The sequence below is a fragment of the Malurus melanocephalus genome, unplaced genomic scaffold (genome assembly GCF_030028575.1).
Source record: "Malurus melanocephalus ecotype Western Australia unplaced genomic scaffold, MMel_1.1 scaffold_22, whole genome shotgun sequence".
Taxonomy (NCBI): Eukaryota; Metazoa; Chordata; class Aves; order Passeriformes; family Maluridae; genus Malurus; species Malurus melanocephalus.
The window spans coordinates 3,349,887-3,366,266 of NW_026623254.1; the positions used below are offsets into that span (position 1 = coordinate 3,349,887).

Here is a 16,380-nt window from a genome sequence, read left to right on the forward strand (position 1 = left end):
AGATGCCACAGCAAAACTTCAGTTAGGGATTTCCAATGAGCACACTTTCCCACCCACATTATCCAAAGTTGAWGACTTAAGCTGCCTATCCCATATCCTGAAACTGAGAGAGGAAAATTGAAACCTGTCCTATTCTGGCAATGCTGGGTGCCAGCTCACCCTGCAACCCRGTTAATTATTTATGTTTGTCAGGAATATGCCTCTCTATTCAAACAAAGCCCAGCTCCCTGACCTGTGTGAGGCAACATGGTGTCCCTCGCCCCAGGAATCAGGCTGCAATTAAGTTATTAGCGATGCTGTGGGAAGGGCACAATGGGATTATAGACCCTGGGTAATTAATTTGGGCAGAGTCACTGAAAAACTTAATCCCCAGGCTGAGAGAAATTGCAGTTGGTGGTTAAGAGGRCAGCAAGCAGCTCTGTACAGAGCTGTGTACGGGGATTTCTCTCTRTGTCCTGCAGCTGGTACTGCTAAACCACTGGCCTGTGTGTGCAGTCAAGGGGACCCTGTACTGGGTACAGACAGTGCTGCAGCAAGGCCAGGAAATTCTGTCTTATAAAGCCAAAGAGAAAAGCATCCAGGCCACAGTGTGCACCTCAGCACCTGCACCTCTGACCAGTAAAGGCTCATTGCACACCACAGCTGGCAAAGATTCACATGCTTTTGAGAAATCTCCAGGGAGGGGAACAGAGACACAGGGCAAAGCCTCAGAGAAGCTGGGGGATGCCATGCAGAGCCTGTGTTGCCCAGTGCTGTGGGAGAGGGAAGCAGCAAATGCTCGGTCATGCCTGGACACAGCAGCAGCCCTGCTCTTGGCCAGCAGCTGCTCATCTGGAAGGTGGCCCTGCCTGCACAGCCCTGCAGCTGGAGGAAGAGCCCAGGCTCCAGCAGGAATCAGCACAGCAGAGCTGATGCTCAGATGCAGAACAGATCAGTGGTCTGCYCTGGTTCTGGGCACTGGATGGGGACTGGTGCTGGCTGCTTCCAGGAAAGCCATGGCTCAAGCTGCAGGGACATGAACTGCTCCTTGCTATGGCTGGATGGATACACTCTCCCTCTATCASCAGTGAGATCTGCAGTCCTGAGTGCACACCCCGCAGCCTGCTCGCTCCCCAGCAGAGCCACAGAGGCCCTTTAATTTGTACAGGTCTCTAATCACCTTGAGGAATTTCRTGAGCTGGCTCCATTAACTAAATGYCCCCCGGCTGGTGTCCCTCTCATTAGAAGCAGTCTGCATTGCTCCCTTATCTGGAGAGGAATGATGAGATAAGGGAACAGGGGAGGAAAGAATAATTGAGCCATGAAGGAAGCAAAAGGAGTGTTTACCCCAGTCTGCAAGGGTCACCAGAGAGGGTCTCTGTTCATGGAAGTGCCACTGAAGTGGAGAAATCTCCACRTATGACATGCAGGGGTGGGATGGCAAAAGCCAGAACAAGAGCAGAGTGTGACACTACTGTGTGCCATAGTCACGTATTTGCTTCTTGAATKCTTGGGCCTCACCCCAGCCCTGAATAAACTTCTCTTTTCAGGAAGGTAGTGGGCTGCCTGCTCTCAGGCAATTGTGGGAGGGTGCTTGGTGCCTTAATGACYGGTGGAAACACCAAATTATCTGGAATCTGGACACTCCAGTCCTTCGAGATGATTACTCAGGTCTGTAAGTGTCATTAACCAGGGAGAAGGTGATAGGGAATGGACTTCTAGTAAAGTGAATTAGTTTCCAGGCAAAGGTCCCTGCCTTTCATTTTTGCTGTACAGGTCTCTAACTGTAACCCCATTCACACAAAATGATGGAGAAAGGCACCTACCTCTGGCATCCATGGGACAGGATTGTCCACAGCTGCATAATTCGATTTATTCCTCGCACTTCTTTGCACTTCTTGGATCTGAAATACAAGCAGAGGAAAGTCAAAATAGCCTGATAAATTACATGGCACTGACATGTACAGGAGAGTTCTATACAAGCTCTACCAGAGGGCTCAAACATGGTCACAAGAATATATGAAAAAATAAAACAAATTCTCAAGCTCCAAAGGACAGCCCAGCTATCATGGACATAACAGGGTGAAATGCTCCCTGGCTTTTTTGACAGCATATTTCCATGCTGAACTACTGAGGGAAAAGGATGACAGTATTTCATAATTGCTTGCTAGCACAGAGTTATAACTTAGGTCATTCTCTAGTTTGTTTTTTTTCCCCCATCCGTGTTTCAAAAATGTCTGAGCAATAGTTCTTCCAGCACTGCCTTCAGTCAACAGTACTGAGATGTGCCTCACTGGAGAGCAACAAACTCTTTCCTGACCTTTCACTTCTGCTTCTATCTTGCCTTCCTGTGCCACAAACCCAGCCAGCTTCATCCCACCGCTGCGGCTTAGCACACCTAAAATAACTTAATTGACTACAGTGGAGTCATTGTACATTCACATTGCTGTGAGTCAGCTCAGATTTTGCCCTGTAGCATGCTCTCTTTCCCGTGTGAGGAGAGAAATGTCTCCTGGACCCAGCATCAGAAAGGAAGGCCCATCCTAAATGTTCAGAAGGCACCCCAAGCCTCCTCACCTGGTGTCCCAAATYCTGTGGATAGTCAAGCTGAAGGCTTGGGTCCCCACCTGGAACATTGGTGTCTGACAGAACCTTAGCAAGCTCTCTCCAGCTTTTATATCCTGTGCAGAGGAAACAGAAAGAGGTGTCAAGAGAACAGGATAAAAACAGAAACTGCAGCAGTCACCAGAATAAACTGGTCTTTACAAGGCTGACAGATCTCTAACACTCTGAAATGGTCCAGCAGAGACCAGGCGCTGTTTATGTTACTTGGAGCTGGCAGACTGGCACAGAGAGAATTGCCTTTATCTTCYGTAAAAGCTCTTCCCTCCTTCTTATTAATTTAATACTTAAATTAATGATTCATCATAGTTGTAAAATGTATGTCAGAGATTTCATTAATCACCACAGGAATGGGAACTTCTTTTTAAATAACTCAGATAACCCGAGTGGTCAAACTAAAGAACATCAATTTTCATCAACTAGTAGTACCAGAGAAAAACAGGACTGATTATCTAAATAATTAGATTACTAATTAATTTAACCCTCAAAAGCATATTACTCTTATATGCATCTATTTTCACAATAAAAGCTTCAATTTTCTTTTCTTGAAGGAAATTATGGACACTCATCTGCAACACCTAAAACATTGGCAGTGACGCAGTCGAGGACATTGTTATTCAAGTGACGTCACCTTCCAGATTCAAAGCAACTTCATTTGAAACCCCCTTCCCCTCTCATTCTGCTCAATCCAGAAGTCAGGATCAACTCTGATTTCCTTCCAAAGCCCACTGACCTCCAGGGACAAAGACAAGAAGATGCAGCACAACTGTGTTGCTGCCCCCATTACTAAAGAGACAGCGCTGGTGAGCAGAGCTCAGACCTCTCAGCAATGCTACAGTGSCTCACACTATGTGGTTTTCAGATCTGATAAACATTTTGGCACATAGTCAGCAACTAACCAGCCTGCCAGCAGCTCAGCGCTGTGCCCACGCCGCACAACAGCTCCCAGTGTGAGGGGCAAGTGCCAAAATCTCCATCAGCCCTGGCTTCCCCCAGGCTGGTGGCTGACCAGCTCGATACCCACACAACAGGGAGTGGAGCCAGCCTCTCTCCCCATTTCCTTTAGAATTGGAAGTCATCCCCAAAGCTCCAGGAAGTCCAAAGAAGTTGGCTGCCTTGGTATATAAAGGGAACCATCCTGACAGCTTCAGCTCTGAGTGTTTAGATGGATGGTCTGAGCCTTCTGTATTATTCCTACAGCCAGAAGTGGCAGGAACATGCTCTGAAGGGGAAGAACAGCCCACTGATGGGGAAACATTTGCTGTTTCATAGTCAGCATAGCCATCTTCACCTACCCCACCAACCTACACCTTGCCCAGMAGCATGGGAGACTCACWGTGCCTTAGGYAGGAGCATGCTCCATCCATTTGATTTGGAAGGGACTTTTATAAGCCACATAGCTTAGATCATCCCCCAAACATCTCTGGGCTACACAGAGGCCAAAGCAAACCCCAAACCAGCCCAGGAACTAGAATTCACAAACAGCCCTTTGCCAGATCTCCCTCCACAGCTGCGTTAAGCTCTCAGCCATTTATCACAACTACAAATAGGGTTGAAAAATTCTGTCATTCCTTGTTCCCAAACCTGGTTCCCACAGGGTCTGGCAGAAATGAGCAGAAAGTGACGATGTTGAAGCTGTTTCCTATGGTGTGCTGTTCAAAGGGGACAACTAACAAAAAGAAAGTGCAAGAAATGTGAAAAACAGGAAAGTAGTCAGAGATTCAAGTGAGAGACATGGCTCAGAGGCAACTAGGGTATCCCGCTTTCCTGATGTGGGTGTTGGCTTGTATGTGTGGGTTTCATTCWGGGCCTGTTAGATGCTGAACAGTCACAAATTTCTGATCCAGATCTTGCCACTCCCAGATGCTGATTCAAAGTTACACGTTTCAGTTTATGACTAAAAATATCAAGGTCACTATTTATCTCCTGAAGAAAATTTTTCAGATACGGGGTGAGTAATCTACTGATTAATGTAGCTAAGCACATCTTGTGCTTCAGTACTGACTGTCATGGGGAAAAGGAGAAATTCCTTTGTCCTTATATAATTTTATGTGTAACTGGCGAGCTTCCCCCTTTTTCAGAGCAATGAAGCGGAAACCAGTTTGTGAGTGTCCTGCAATCAGACACACAGCCCCGCTTGGAATGGGGTTGAAACTGCTTTTGTAGTTCATGTCGAGCACTTGCTACTTTAGGGCTCCTTAAACTAATACTCCTTATACTTCTCTAGTGGGAGAAGACAGCAGGCTTTTTTTCAGATAATAGAGTCAGAATCACAGAATATTCTGAGCTGGAAGGAACCCACAAGGATCACTGAAGCCCAGCTGGCTAGAGACAAATCAAGGAACTCAGGGGGGGAAAAAAAAAGGCAACAAAAGTCCGTTCTCCCGTGGACATCCACCGAGGGGCGACACCAAGAGAAGCAGGTTTATTTTCTTYTGTGCAGAGGGGAGAGGTTATTTGGTTTCACTGTTAAACTCAGTACTTCAGTGCCCTGTGGAATGAGCTCAGGACGAAGCATCAGTAACTTGCCTCTTCTGGGAAGGGGTGCTGGCCAGCACAGCCAGCCGCTCTGGCTGCTCCACGGCTGGCACAGAGCCTGCCTCCCAGCAAGCACAGAAACCTGGCTGCACAAAAGTGCCAATGGCTGACATTTCTTTGACCCTTGGAAAAGAGAAGAAAGGGAGGCAATTCTCTGTGTTGAACAAATATTTACCTAACACATCAGCCAAGCACAGAGCAGACAAAGGAGCTACGAATTAATCTGGAGGCAGTGATTTCCTTGCTGGGTAATTTGCGCTTTGGCAAGCCAATTCCCCAGCGTGGTAGGAAATGATTTTCAGAATATAATGGGATCAACACTCCCCTTAGAGAAAGTTCTTGGCACTCCAGATCCTTCTGAAAAGATTGGCTTTTCCCTGGGGGTCTCCACAGGACACCCGTGGAGAAGGACCTGGTTTTGCCATGCTTTCCTCACTACAGGGAGGAAACTACAGGAAAGACAGATCTCCTCCAGTTTCCTGCAGTCAGAACCACTTCCCAAGGCCGACTGCTTACCAAGGTTTTCCCCCCAGCACATGTTACATGAGTCAAGACATGGCCTTACAGGTATCCACSTCTGTGGGGCAGCGGGAGAGGGGAGCCCTGAGGCTGCATCCACTGCCCTGTCTCCAGAGCACCTGAGTGAGGTGATCCACCACAGGTTCAGCCTGTCCTCAAGTGCTCACCRGCTCGAGCACTCTCTTGATGGCTACTTAAAGTCAACAAGGCTACACCTGGAAAAAAAGCAGGAGTCGAGAGCTAAAATACCACAGCAAACACTTCAGCATCACTAAGGAGGAATGCCAGCACTATTTATTAGCTTTGATGGTCCCTCTACAAAACCGGTTCTTGCTAGGATGGGAAAAGGCAAAAAAACCATGAAGACAGAAATCAAAGTCTTGGGAAGAGCACGTCTCCAAGCCAGGGGAAGATGTTGGGCCGGGAGTTGTTGCCATTAGCCTGTCAGACACATGCACCAGCCAGCTCCTTGACAGTCTCTCTTCTGGGCATCATTTCCAAAGCATTTCCCATCACTTCCCCAAGCATACCACTTGTTTTCCAAGGCTATTTTTTTCCTCAAACACTGCCAAGGAAGGCAACACTGACAGCAGGCACAGCTTGCCTAAAGCCTCAGCCAGCCTTGCTGCCACACCTTGCTGTCCCCTCCTTGGCATTACCACGATTGCCTTTCTACAAGCAAAGCATCTTTCTTGTTACTTCTGCACCCCAATGGTCCAAGGTTCCTGTCTCACAGGGATCAGTCACTGCCTAAAACATGAAGGTGGTGGTTCTTCAGAGGAAAGTGGTCCTTTTTCTCCCTGTTCCCATCAGGCTGGCTGGCACTGAGGATCCAAATGCCCAACAGGGCCAACCCTCAGCTGCCCCTCTGGATTCAAGATGGGAAGCCCTCAGAACTTGAGCTTCCTACTGGAAATAGAGCAGGGAAACACAAAGAAAAGGTAAAGAAGCTGAAGAGGAGGTTGAGACAGATGCTGCATCCTACAGCAGAAACCCCACCAGAGGCAGCCAGTCTGGAGCCAGTGGCCCACAGTGAATCAACCATTAAGAGACAGAAAAGCTGTACCAAAAGAAAATAAGATGGAGATGATTCTTGCCTAAGGTCTGGTCAAGACTGAGGGCCGTGTCTGCCTCTTCACAGCCATGCTTTTTACTGCTCTCAGGCTAAAAGTCAGTGAAGGAAGCTGCAAATGGAGATGGAGAGATCTCACCCAAGTTATGACTCTGCAAGAGCAGTGCACTTGAAACCCAGTTAAAGAGGAAAAAAAAAAGGGGGAAAAAAAAAAGAAAAGCAGAAAGCCACAGCCAAAGATAAGAGACAGCAGTACCCAGGGAGCTATCAGGCCTCGGGGCAGGAGTGTGACCAGAGCTGCTCTGTGTGTTCAGMGATTAGATCCATGCAGCCACTGCCATGCCCCCAGCCCCAGACAGCACTCCACGTTTCAATTAGCCTGTGAAGGTACCTGGCAATGGTGCAAGGGGAAATCCCAGACACACTCAGGTGATCAACTTCCCTTCTGAAAGATGAGATTTGATTACTCTGCTGTTGTTGCTGCTGCTTACATAGCTGCAAATGCTATTAACACCCACATGCTAGCCAGCCCTTTTGTAACCCTGCTAAATGATTTCACTCAGCAGCCTAAGGAAAGCGCAGGTCCACAGGCTGTTTGGCACAAAAGCATTTTCTTTCTTATCTGAGACCCTTCACCTCCTCTTTTTGTTGCAAGGATAAGGCAAAAAAAAMCCCTGTTCTTCATTACTCCCAGCATCCACAGACCCCTCACCACAGCTTGATGTTTTAATCCTCTCTTGGATGGTCTTATTTCTTCTCTTATCCTGGTTGAATATTTCCAACTTACTGCTATTCCATGGGACTTCAGCATCATCTGAAGTCTTTCCCAGTGTTATTCCTGGCTAAATAGATACACAAGTTCAACACCTCCTGATATTACCATGAGGTGCCTTTCCAAACACACTAGTCCAAAAGATGCTGGGGAGGATCTTTTGGATCTGGAGAGATCTGGAGGATCTTATCTGAAGATAAGATGGTGTTTAGAGAGTTTGACACTCATTCCACACACCCTGACAAGAGCAAACCCTACTGCTGGAGCCACATTGCAGGGCAAGCAACACCCACCTCCTGGCCTATCACACACACCAACACAGCCCCACAACATCAAGCGCAAAAAACATGAAGATGAGGTGAAAACTGACCTTCTAGAAACAGAGATGTGGATGAAAGAAAGTAAAAAGGGACAGTCAGCAGTTTCTGGACATATGGGTGTGTAAGGTTGGATCAAGTCATGAATCGCAGGCAGGGTCAGAGAAACTACCAAAAAAAACCCATTCAAGGGTAGGGTCGGGCCAAGAGAGTCTCTTTGGTTAATTATTTAAGTCAATAAAGAGGACAGACAGAAAAGAGTGAACTCCTTGTCCTGAGGTCAAGATCAGAACAACACTCCTGCAGTTAAAAGGATTCAAGGAGCATGAAAYCTGTGTTACAGAGAGAGCCTGCAAACCTTTCCATTTCTGGTTAGCRCAGAACCTGCAAATCAGATTATCAACCTCCTCCAGGGACAAATCTCACATCAGGAACCTTGTGTGCAGAAATAAATTACTCCATTCTTCCTCCAGGTACAACCCTGATTCACTGCTATGTAAATGGCTTTGAAAACTGACAATAAGTTGCAGAACACTGAAAGTACTTGAAGTACRACAGAAGAAAAGGCAGAGCACTGTGCTTGGGAAGGGGAGAAAAATACACACACATGAACTACCCAGGGCATTAATGCAGTCTCACTGTCAGACTCACCCACAAATAATACTTCCCCTCTAAGTATAGGAAATGTATTTCATGCAGCAAGGAAGGAACTGATAAGCAATGGCTGGGGCACTGAGGGCACTGACTGGTTTTGTGAAAAATACAATTCAAATCTGCTTCTGCCATTAAAATTTTCCATTGCCCTAGTTAAATCATTAAAGCCACCCATGCCAAAAGATTATCTAGCAAATATTGCCTGCTGCCTGAAAGCTCAGTGAGGATATGCACATATGGAGACTCAGTGTTGGATGTGAGTGAGAAAGCCCATGATGTTGCTGCACTATCCTTCAAAATTAAGGGGCTGAGCTCCTATGTCAGCTCCAGAAATGTCTCTGTTTCAACCTAGAATGTACTAGAATGAGAAAACAATCACGAACTCTTGCTTGTCTGCACTTGCTGAAGGCATAGGAGATTCAGGAGTTCATGCCAGAGAGGAAGGGTGGCTGGGACCTGCAGCCAGCTGAGGTGCTCAGCCACAGAGGCTCAGCTTTGGCTGGGCACTCATAACTCCCTGCCCGAGGCAACTGCTGCCCACAAGAGCCTTGTGTCCTCTGCTGCCCATCCTCATCTCTTCAACCATACAACTTAATCCCCCCTCACCTTCCTCTCCTCTGCAAAACCGCATTGGGGACTCCTGAAGGATTAGACTGGGGAAGGGACAAGAGCAGAGCCCTTTGTTTTTAGGTGAAGGAGGAAACACTGACTCAAATGAAGACTGAGCAGAAGAACACCTACTGCTGCTTTCAGTAACGTAAGATAATAGCCCGTGATTTTGGCACTGCTAACTTTCGCAGCAAAGCAGGGAAAAATGTTTTCGAGTCTGTTACCCTCTTGCCATGAGCCATCTTAAACCACACAAAACAAAATTCCAACATTATGGCCACGATAGCTGTGCAGTTAAAACCCTTCACTGCTGGCAAGTTCCACTCTTCAATTCACAGAATGCATGGCAATTGTGCTGCAATTATGGTGTGCTTGTCCCCGAGACATTGTGCTGTACACAGGCTGCCTCTGTGTCTGCCCCTTTGGACAGTACTGCCATCAAAAGCAGTCTCTCTGTTTTTACAGTCTTCATGCACAGCTACAGATTTCCCAAAACAGCTACAGCCAAAGAGGTCTGCTTCCAGTCATACCAAGAGTAAGGGTATTTGATTAGTTCTCATCAAGGAATCACATTTCCCAAGCCAGCCTCTTGCCAGTCATTGTGTTTAAAACATGGGATTTGCATCAAAACATTTACAAATCAAAATATTTGCTTGAACTTCAGTAATTGCAGCATTTGGAAAAATGAGCAGGCTGTCAGTGGAACACAAGAGTCAGGTGTTTTTTTATATGAGGTTAGGTTTTGACTTTTATTTCTGCTTCTGAGGTAAAAGTAATTCTTTACTTTGATGGTGAACTGTAACATTATACATTATTTGTATTTCAAAAATACCTTTAATCCTGGAACATTTGCATGGGTTTCTATCAATTCACTCCCAGTGACCACATCCTCAACTTCTGACTCACACTCTGCCATCTTCCTTATTTTATTTTTAATAAAARTAATAGTAACAACTCAAAAAATTCCTACCTAAACCTCAAGGTGACTAGCATGAAAAGCAGATGTCCCGCCTGTTTCTCATCACAGCAAGTGGTATTTCTGGCACTCTCCCTGTCAACTGGAAGCCCTGGTGAAGCCATGCCCTTACAGCTAGGAGAGGCAATAAAGGCCTGTTCCACTGAGGTAACAAGTTATTTAAAGCTAAAGTTTGCCTCCATTTACCAGTACCTCAGTGCAACAGATCAGAGGCACTGCACTGGTACACAGAGCTGGCAGGCTTCCTGCCGGCATTAATTCATATGTACTACATCATCATTAATAGCAGAGAGGACTTATTTTGCAGAGAGATGCATGTTTCTAAATGCTTTCAAGCACCAGCAGATCTGCTSCTTTGATGTCCACAGTATCTGCATAAATGCACAAAAAGTAACATATGTAGGCAGCTTCCCTGCCCTGAGCATGGGGAGGTACCTACAAAAATAAAGACAAAAAATGGCAATTTTATACTCAGCAGTGTTTGCCATCTGTTTTTCTTTCTGCAATAGGACTGTACCCAGGAGAGCTCAACAAGGTCATCCACAAAGCTTTCAGAAAGCTTTGGTAAGTGCATTTTTCTTAACTGATCCAAACACTGTAGGACACAGACTGCTCAAAGAGCTTTCCAAGACTCTCTTTTTTTTTTCCTTTTTTTTTTTTTTTTTAAACTCAGGAGCTGTCTAGGATGTGAAGCTGAACATCAACTGAGCAACAGACCTTCAAGCCAACACTTGCTACTGCTTTACCAAACATAACTAATACATTATTTTTTTATCTTGGGTGGGGATTTTCCTGAAGACTCAATCGCTTGCCATTATCACGTAGATGCAGCATTTCCAGAACATCTTCTTGCAGCTTGATTTTCAGTCAAGTTCTGTGAAACTTCAGGCTGTAGAAAATGCCATTTACTGCTTCCATGAGAAAAACCCCATCCATACCTTACTTACATCTCCACTCGTTATTTCTCATTGCCATTTTGCTCAAACCTGCTGTAGCCATTTTCTTCCCTTGAATTCACCTCAAAAGCAGTCACTTGCTCCTGCTGAAATGCATTGTTTCCATGGTCTCTTGGAGCATTGCAACAAAATTACCACCCTACCCTTTAAGCTTTGGTGGTGACTGGAGGCAAACTATGGACATGATTATCAGGAGACGAAAATAAAGAAGGGGCTAGACAAATATCTGCCAGAAATGGTGCRGGTAAGGTTGACCTGACCTGAAGGCAAGGAAGCAAGCTAACCCAATTCTCTTGCAGGCCACCCCAGAAACACCTTATGATTTGTTTAAATTACTTTCAATTGCCTCTGTTCTTGAGGACTGTTCAGCCCATGACTCCGCATGGGACACCCTGCTCTGACAAAACAAAGCCCGAGAGACAGAGACACCTCTCACCGGGGACAACACAACAGTTCTCCAACAGCTAGGTGAGGAGGAACCAGAAGCAGACATACTGATGAATATCAAACCCACAGGAATATAACAAGTCTAATATAACAAAGAGGAACTGACAGTGTAGTGGTTGAGGTACTTTTTTGGTGTTGTTCTGTAGGTATGCCACAACTTGATGGTTGCACTGAGTCAGATGAGGCYTTTTCTAATGTTATTGGGGTTGGATGAGGCTCTAAAACTACTCTCAAGAATTTCAGGAACCCGGACGCAATCCCTGTGTATGAGTTTACTTCCACAATTTTGATTCAAAAYTCAAAGCTAGGACTTCTGTTTCGGACTGTTCATGGAATGTTTTTTGTTGAAAGGGACCTTAGAGATGGTTCAGTTGCAGCCCCTCTGCCATGGGCAGGGACACCTTCCTAAGGCTGCTCAGGGCCCCACCTACCCTGGTCTCGAACACTTCCAGGGATGGGACATCCACAACTTCTCTGGGTAACCTGCAGCAGTGCCTCACCATGCTCACAGTAAAGAATTTCTTCCTAATATCTAATCCAAATCTGCCCTCTTCCAGTTTCAAGCCACTCCTCCTTGTCCTGTTACACATCCTTGTCAAAAGTTCCTTTCCAGCTTTCTTGTAGGGCCCCCTTTAGGAACTGTAAGGCTGCTATAAACACAATCAAGCACTGATTAAAATGGCAGCAAAAAGCAACTGAAATATCAGGATATTGTTCAAGAATGTCTGAAATTTCTCATCTGATGCTCACAAAACCAAACCTAAAGCTCAAAGCTTTATCTGACCTCTAAGCCTAAATGCCAGCCTTGATCTGTCTTTGCAGAGGAACTGTGCATGCAACCTGACACCAGCATCTCTATTCAGCAAAGGTCAGATTTGTAACACTGATTTCCTCTGAATCATCATCAAATACCGCCTGCTAATCAGGGCAGACAAACATGCAAGACAGGCTAATGTTTTGATAAGTAATGGAAAATCCTATGTAACCATGCCTTAAAAACCATATAAAGCCTCACAATACCAAGGGGGCAAGAGCATGCTCGAGCTCTTCCATGACACAGTCTCAAAACTCACATGGACAAAACAAGCTGCCAGTCCTCCCTGCAGGCATCCTGCCTCCCAGCAAAGGCATGCTGCGCAATGGGATGGGCTGCAAAGCACAGACACTTCTGAGATGGCTTTATTTACACAACATGGGTTGCTATGAGGAAAAAATCAGGGTTGTGTAAACTCTCTTTATAGAGCTCTTACCCAGTGACATAATTCCAAAATATGAACTTTTGATGTATTGCTTCTCCTCTTTCTTAACAAACTCCCACGTCAATGTCCTGTTTTGGATCTCAAACCAGCCTGCGCAACATACTTGACAAAAARAATTAAGAAAGTGGGAACCAGGAGGAGTTCACAGAAACTACTTTTTGTCCTACAGAATCATAGAATATTCTGACGACTCGCAAGGATCATCAAGTCCAACTCCTGACCCTGCACAGGACAATCCCAAGAATCCCAGAAAGCCTTGTCCAAATGCTCCTTGAGCTTTGGCAGGCTTGGAGCCATGACCACTTCCCTGGGGAGCCTGTTCCARTGCCCAAAAAAACCTCTGGGTAAAAAACCTTTTCCTGATATTCAACCTAAACCTCCACAGAGACAAAAACAAAGAGCCTCTATGTACTGTTACCCTAGCTTGCTAAAACACTCAAGCCTAAATCCCACTGTCTTTGATGAAGATTTATTGAGTTTGCTGAATATTTCCAGCCTGCTAAACTAGGACAGACATATTCTCACCAGGGATTTTTTTTTTTAATGTGGTGTGTTTCAAGTAAAAACTTTCTCAAGAAGACTTAAGAGMCACCACACAAGAAGAAGCAAGAACAATTTTAGTTTGCTCTATAAATCTCATCTTAAAAGCTCACTGGTTTTGAGCATCGCAGAGGCTCTCTCAGTCCCTTTGCAAAACCAGACCCTAACTTTTTCCTCAAGATCCTGAAAACCCATCAGAGCTGGTAGAAGGATGATGAGAAGGAAGGATGCTCCAGGTGGCAGAGCTGAGAGATTCTCCCCAGCCCACCCCTCCTGTGCAGCAGAACCGGGATCGAGCAGAGGGGCCCCTGAGGCACCAGTAGCCCCTGAACTTCACACCCAGCCAGGCACCAGCAGCCCCTGAACTTCACACCCAGCCAGGCTCGATATCTTCCCCCGGCCCGCTCCAGCTCTGCCCCGCCCAGCTTTGCCCTCCCAGGCTCTGCTCGGCTCAGCTGGGCTCTGTCTGCCCTGCCCAGCTCTGCTTGTGTGTGGAACACTATCCTTGAACTTTCCTCTAAAGACTCCAGTGTGTTGCTATCATCTGCTCACAATGAGCACATTTGCAGATGTGCAGACATACAATTATAGGAAGTACAAATACGAGCCCTGTGTAAGGCATAGCACAGCTGAGAACCAGGGAGGTTTATGATTCAAGTRGTTTAAAGGACTTTTTAATGGCTGATATAGAAGATTCAGTTTGCTTTAGGAAAGTACATGTAATAATAGTGCACGCAATTAATGCAGAAAGGAAAGAAACAAAGCAGCTATTCTGCTCTTAGCTGATCCATGGGCACATCCATCACTGAGAGGGGTTTTGAAGCTGATGAAGATCTTTCTTATCTGAAGTGCCAGTGATTGTTAAACTGCATCTCTTATTTTTAGCTGATTCCAAGTGTTGATCCTTTCTGAACACCAAATAGAAAGAGATGGACATTGTTAGGGAAAAAAGCCCTTGTATACCATATCGCCTGTCATTCTCTCCCTGTATAGGAAGTTTGAGTTGTTGCAGATTGTTGGTAGTTAATTGTAATGCATCTTAAATATGTAGTAGTATTATAAATAGTAGTAGTATTATAGATTTTAGAGCTGGCAGTTGAAAACACAAATTCAAATGCCTTAGCAATTGAAATAAGGTGGTAGAATTGTGTCATCACTGCCGTTTGTGAATGACATTCAAGCTGTATTATCAATTTAACTCATTTCTGTGCTACCTTCTGAATTAATRAAACCTGTGTGACAGGTCAAGGGTTTTATCACACTGCCCTAAATTTTATAAAATCAGGGGAACCATTTCTACTGCTCTTTTCAGAATTTCCAGGGAACAGAAAAATTATTTACTGGGAAATTTCTGGTTCGAGTTCTGCTTCGCTTCTGTCTCAGACAGAACAAACTCAGAGCCATTCACAAGCTGAGAYGCAGCTGAACTTTTCGGAGCCCAGACTGCAGGGGCCAGCCAAATGCTGCTGCAGGGCCCCTGTTTTCCACAAGCAATCCCTGCCACCAGCAGGCATTCCTGAGGGCTTCCAGGAGGTGATCCTTCACCCAGCAGGAGACAGCCGGGTTAGTTGCCTTGGAGCTGGGCCAGCATGCCTTACAGAGCTATCCTGTTTCAGTGGAATATTTAACTGTGCTGTAGCTTTCTACCACAGCATTAAAATTGTCCTTCCCACTGCTTAAGGTGGCTYGCAAGGACTGATTGCAAAATTACCATTTTCTTTGCAATGCACTGGAAATTTCCATAAGCCAAGGAAGAGGGCTTCCTACTGCCCAGCACTCGTCCAGCTAATGAACTTCAGGACAAATGAAACCCTAACAACTGTCCAATCTGCCTCTTGTGTAATTCAGTACAGGAAACTCACACAGTAATTCCTGTACTGGCTCCAGAATAAATATCCAATGAAAATGCCATCTGACATTGGTTATTTACATGCTGACCTGAGTTTTCATCCAAATACTCCTCTCAGTCTTTACTAAGTTTTAGTGACCTTTTCCACAGGCTGCTGGTGTGATTCCAACCAAGCTTCRCTGACTGTTCAATTTTAGTCCTTTTCCATAATGGTAGGAGTGTACTGCCTTATACAACCTAACCACATATATCAAAATACCCATTTATAGCATGTTCTGCCAAAACTGAAGGCAAGTGGAAGCAGCTGTCCTCTCTACTGCATTTTGCCAAAAKTTATTTATTGCCTGTCCTTTATGTGCCTCTGACCCCAATCACTCAAAAAGCTCCAGGTTCTACACAGCTGGAAGAGCATCAGACCTTGGGTGCGGTGCTCTGAAACATTACAGTACAGTTTATGTGCTACACACTGCTTTATAGGAAAAGCTCCCAGAGCAGTGTCTCCTGGGATGGAGATAAGGACTCTGTGTGTCTATGACTTCCTGGGCTCCAAAAAACAGCCCAGGGCAGTTCATTTTCTATACTCCTTTWATCTATTTTTAATGCATGCTAATACCAAAGCATAGAATTTCTGAGGTTGGACAGCACCTCTGGAAATCATCTGGTCTGAATGCTGCTCACAGCAGCATCGCTGTCACCTAATGCAGGATGCATCAGGATCCCCAAGCCCTTTCCTGCAAAGCTCCCTAAGACCATTTCCTATGGGATTCTCTGAAGCAGGTCCCTGAACATGGCAAAGTCTTCTCTCATGAAGTCCAGGACTGTAATTTGCCTTGTTCCAARTTAACTCCAGTCTGTTCACCACACAAGGCAAAAAAATTTATAAAGTGGTTTTAAAACAGCCAGTCATCTAAATACACTGAGAAGTCTCAACCCCAAAAGTTTACAACTTCACTACTTTTGAGAAACCTGCCTATAAGTACCTTGGAAGCAGAAGTCCCCAGGGAAAGCGCTGGGATTTTAGCCAAGCCACACATGTGCCTATTTAGAGCCTAGCCTAAACCGCAATACAATTAACTGCTTCAGAATTTGCAAAAATACGGCAAGGTTTCCTCTCTCACTCTGTGATCTCCTTCTCCCCATTAGTGATGCACCTTCTTCACAGCAAGTTTCAAGTCTGTGATCAAAAACCTTTGTGATCCAGGAAAATGAGAATGGAAGGACAAAAGAGAAGAAACTGAATGCCAGAAAGAACAATAAGAAGTTTTGCAACC

General features: G+C 45.4%; 1 protein-coding gene across 1 annotated transcript in view; it reads right to left on the bottom strand.

Annotated features, from left to right (window-relative positions):
* Nucleotides 1–16,380, bottom strand: part of B4GALNT3 (beta-1,4-N-acetyl-galactosaminyltransferase 3) — a 63,022-nt gene that overhangs the window by 21,913 nt on the left and 24,729 nt on the right. Inside the window, exons 2-3 of the mRNA XM_057390078.1 lie at nt 2,557–2,660; nt 1,806–1,883 (exon numbers count right to left, since the gene is read on the bottom strand). Coding sequence (XP_057246061.1) covers nt 1,806–1,883; nt 2,557–2,660 — 182 coding nt within the window. The remainder of the gene's footprint in view (nt 1–1,805; nt 1,884–2,556; nt 2,661–16,380) is intronic.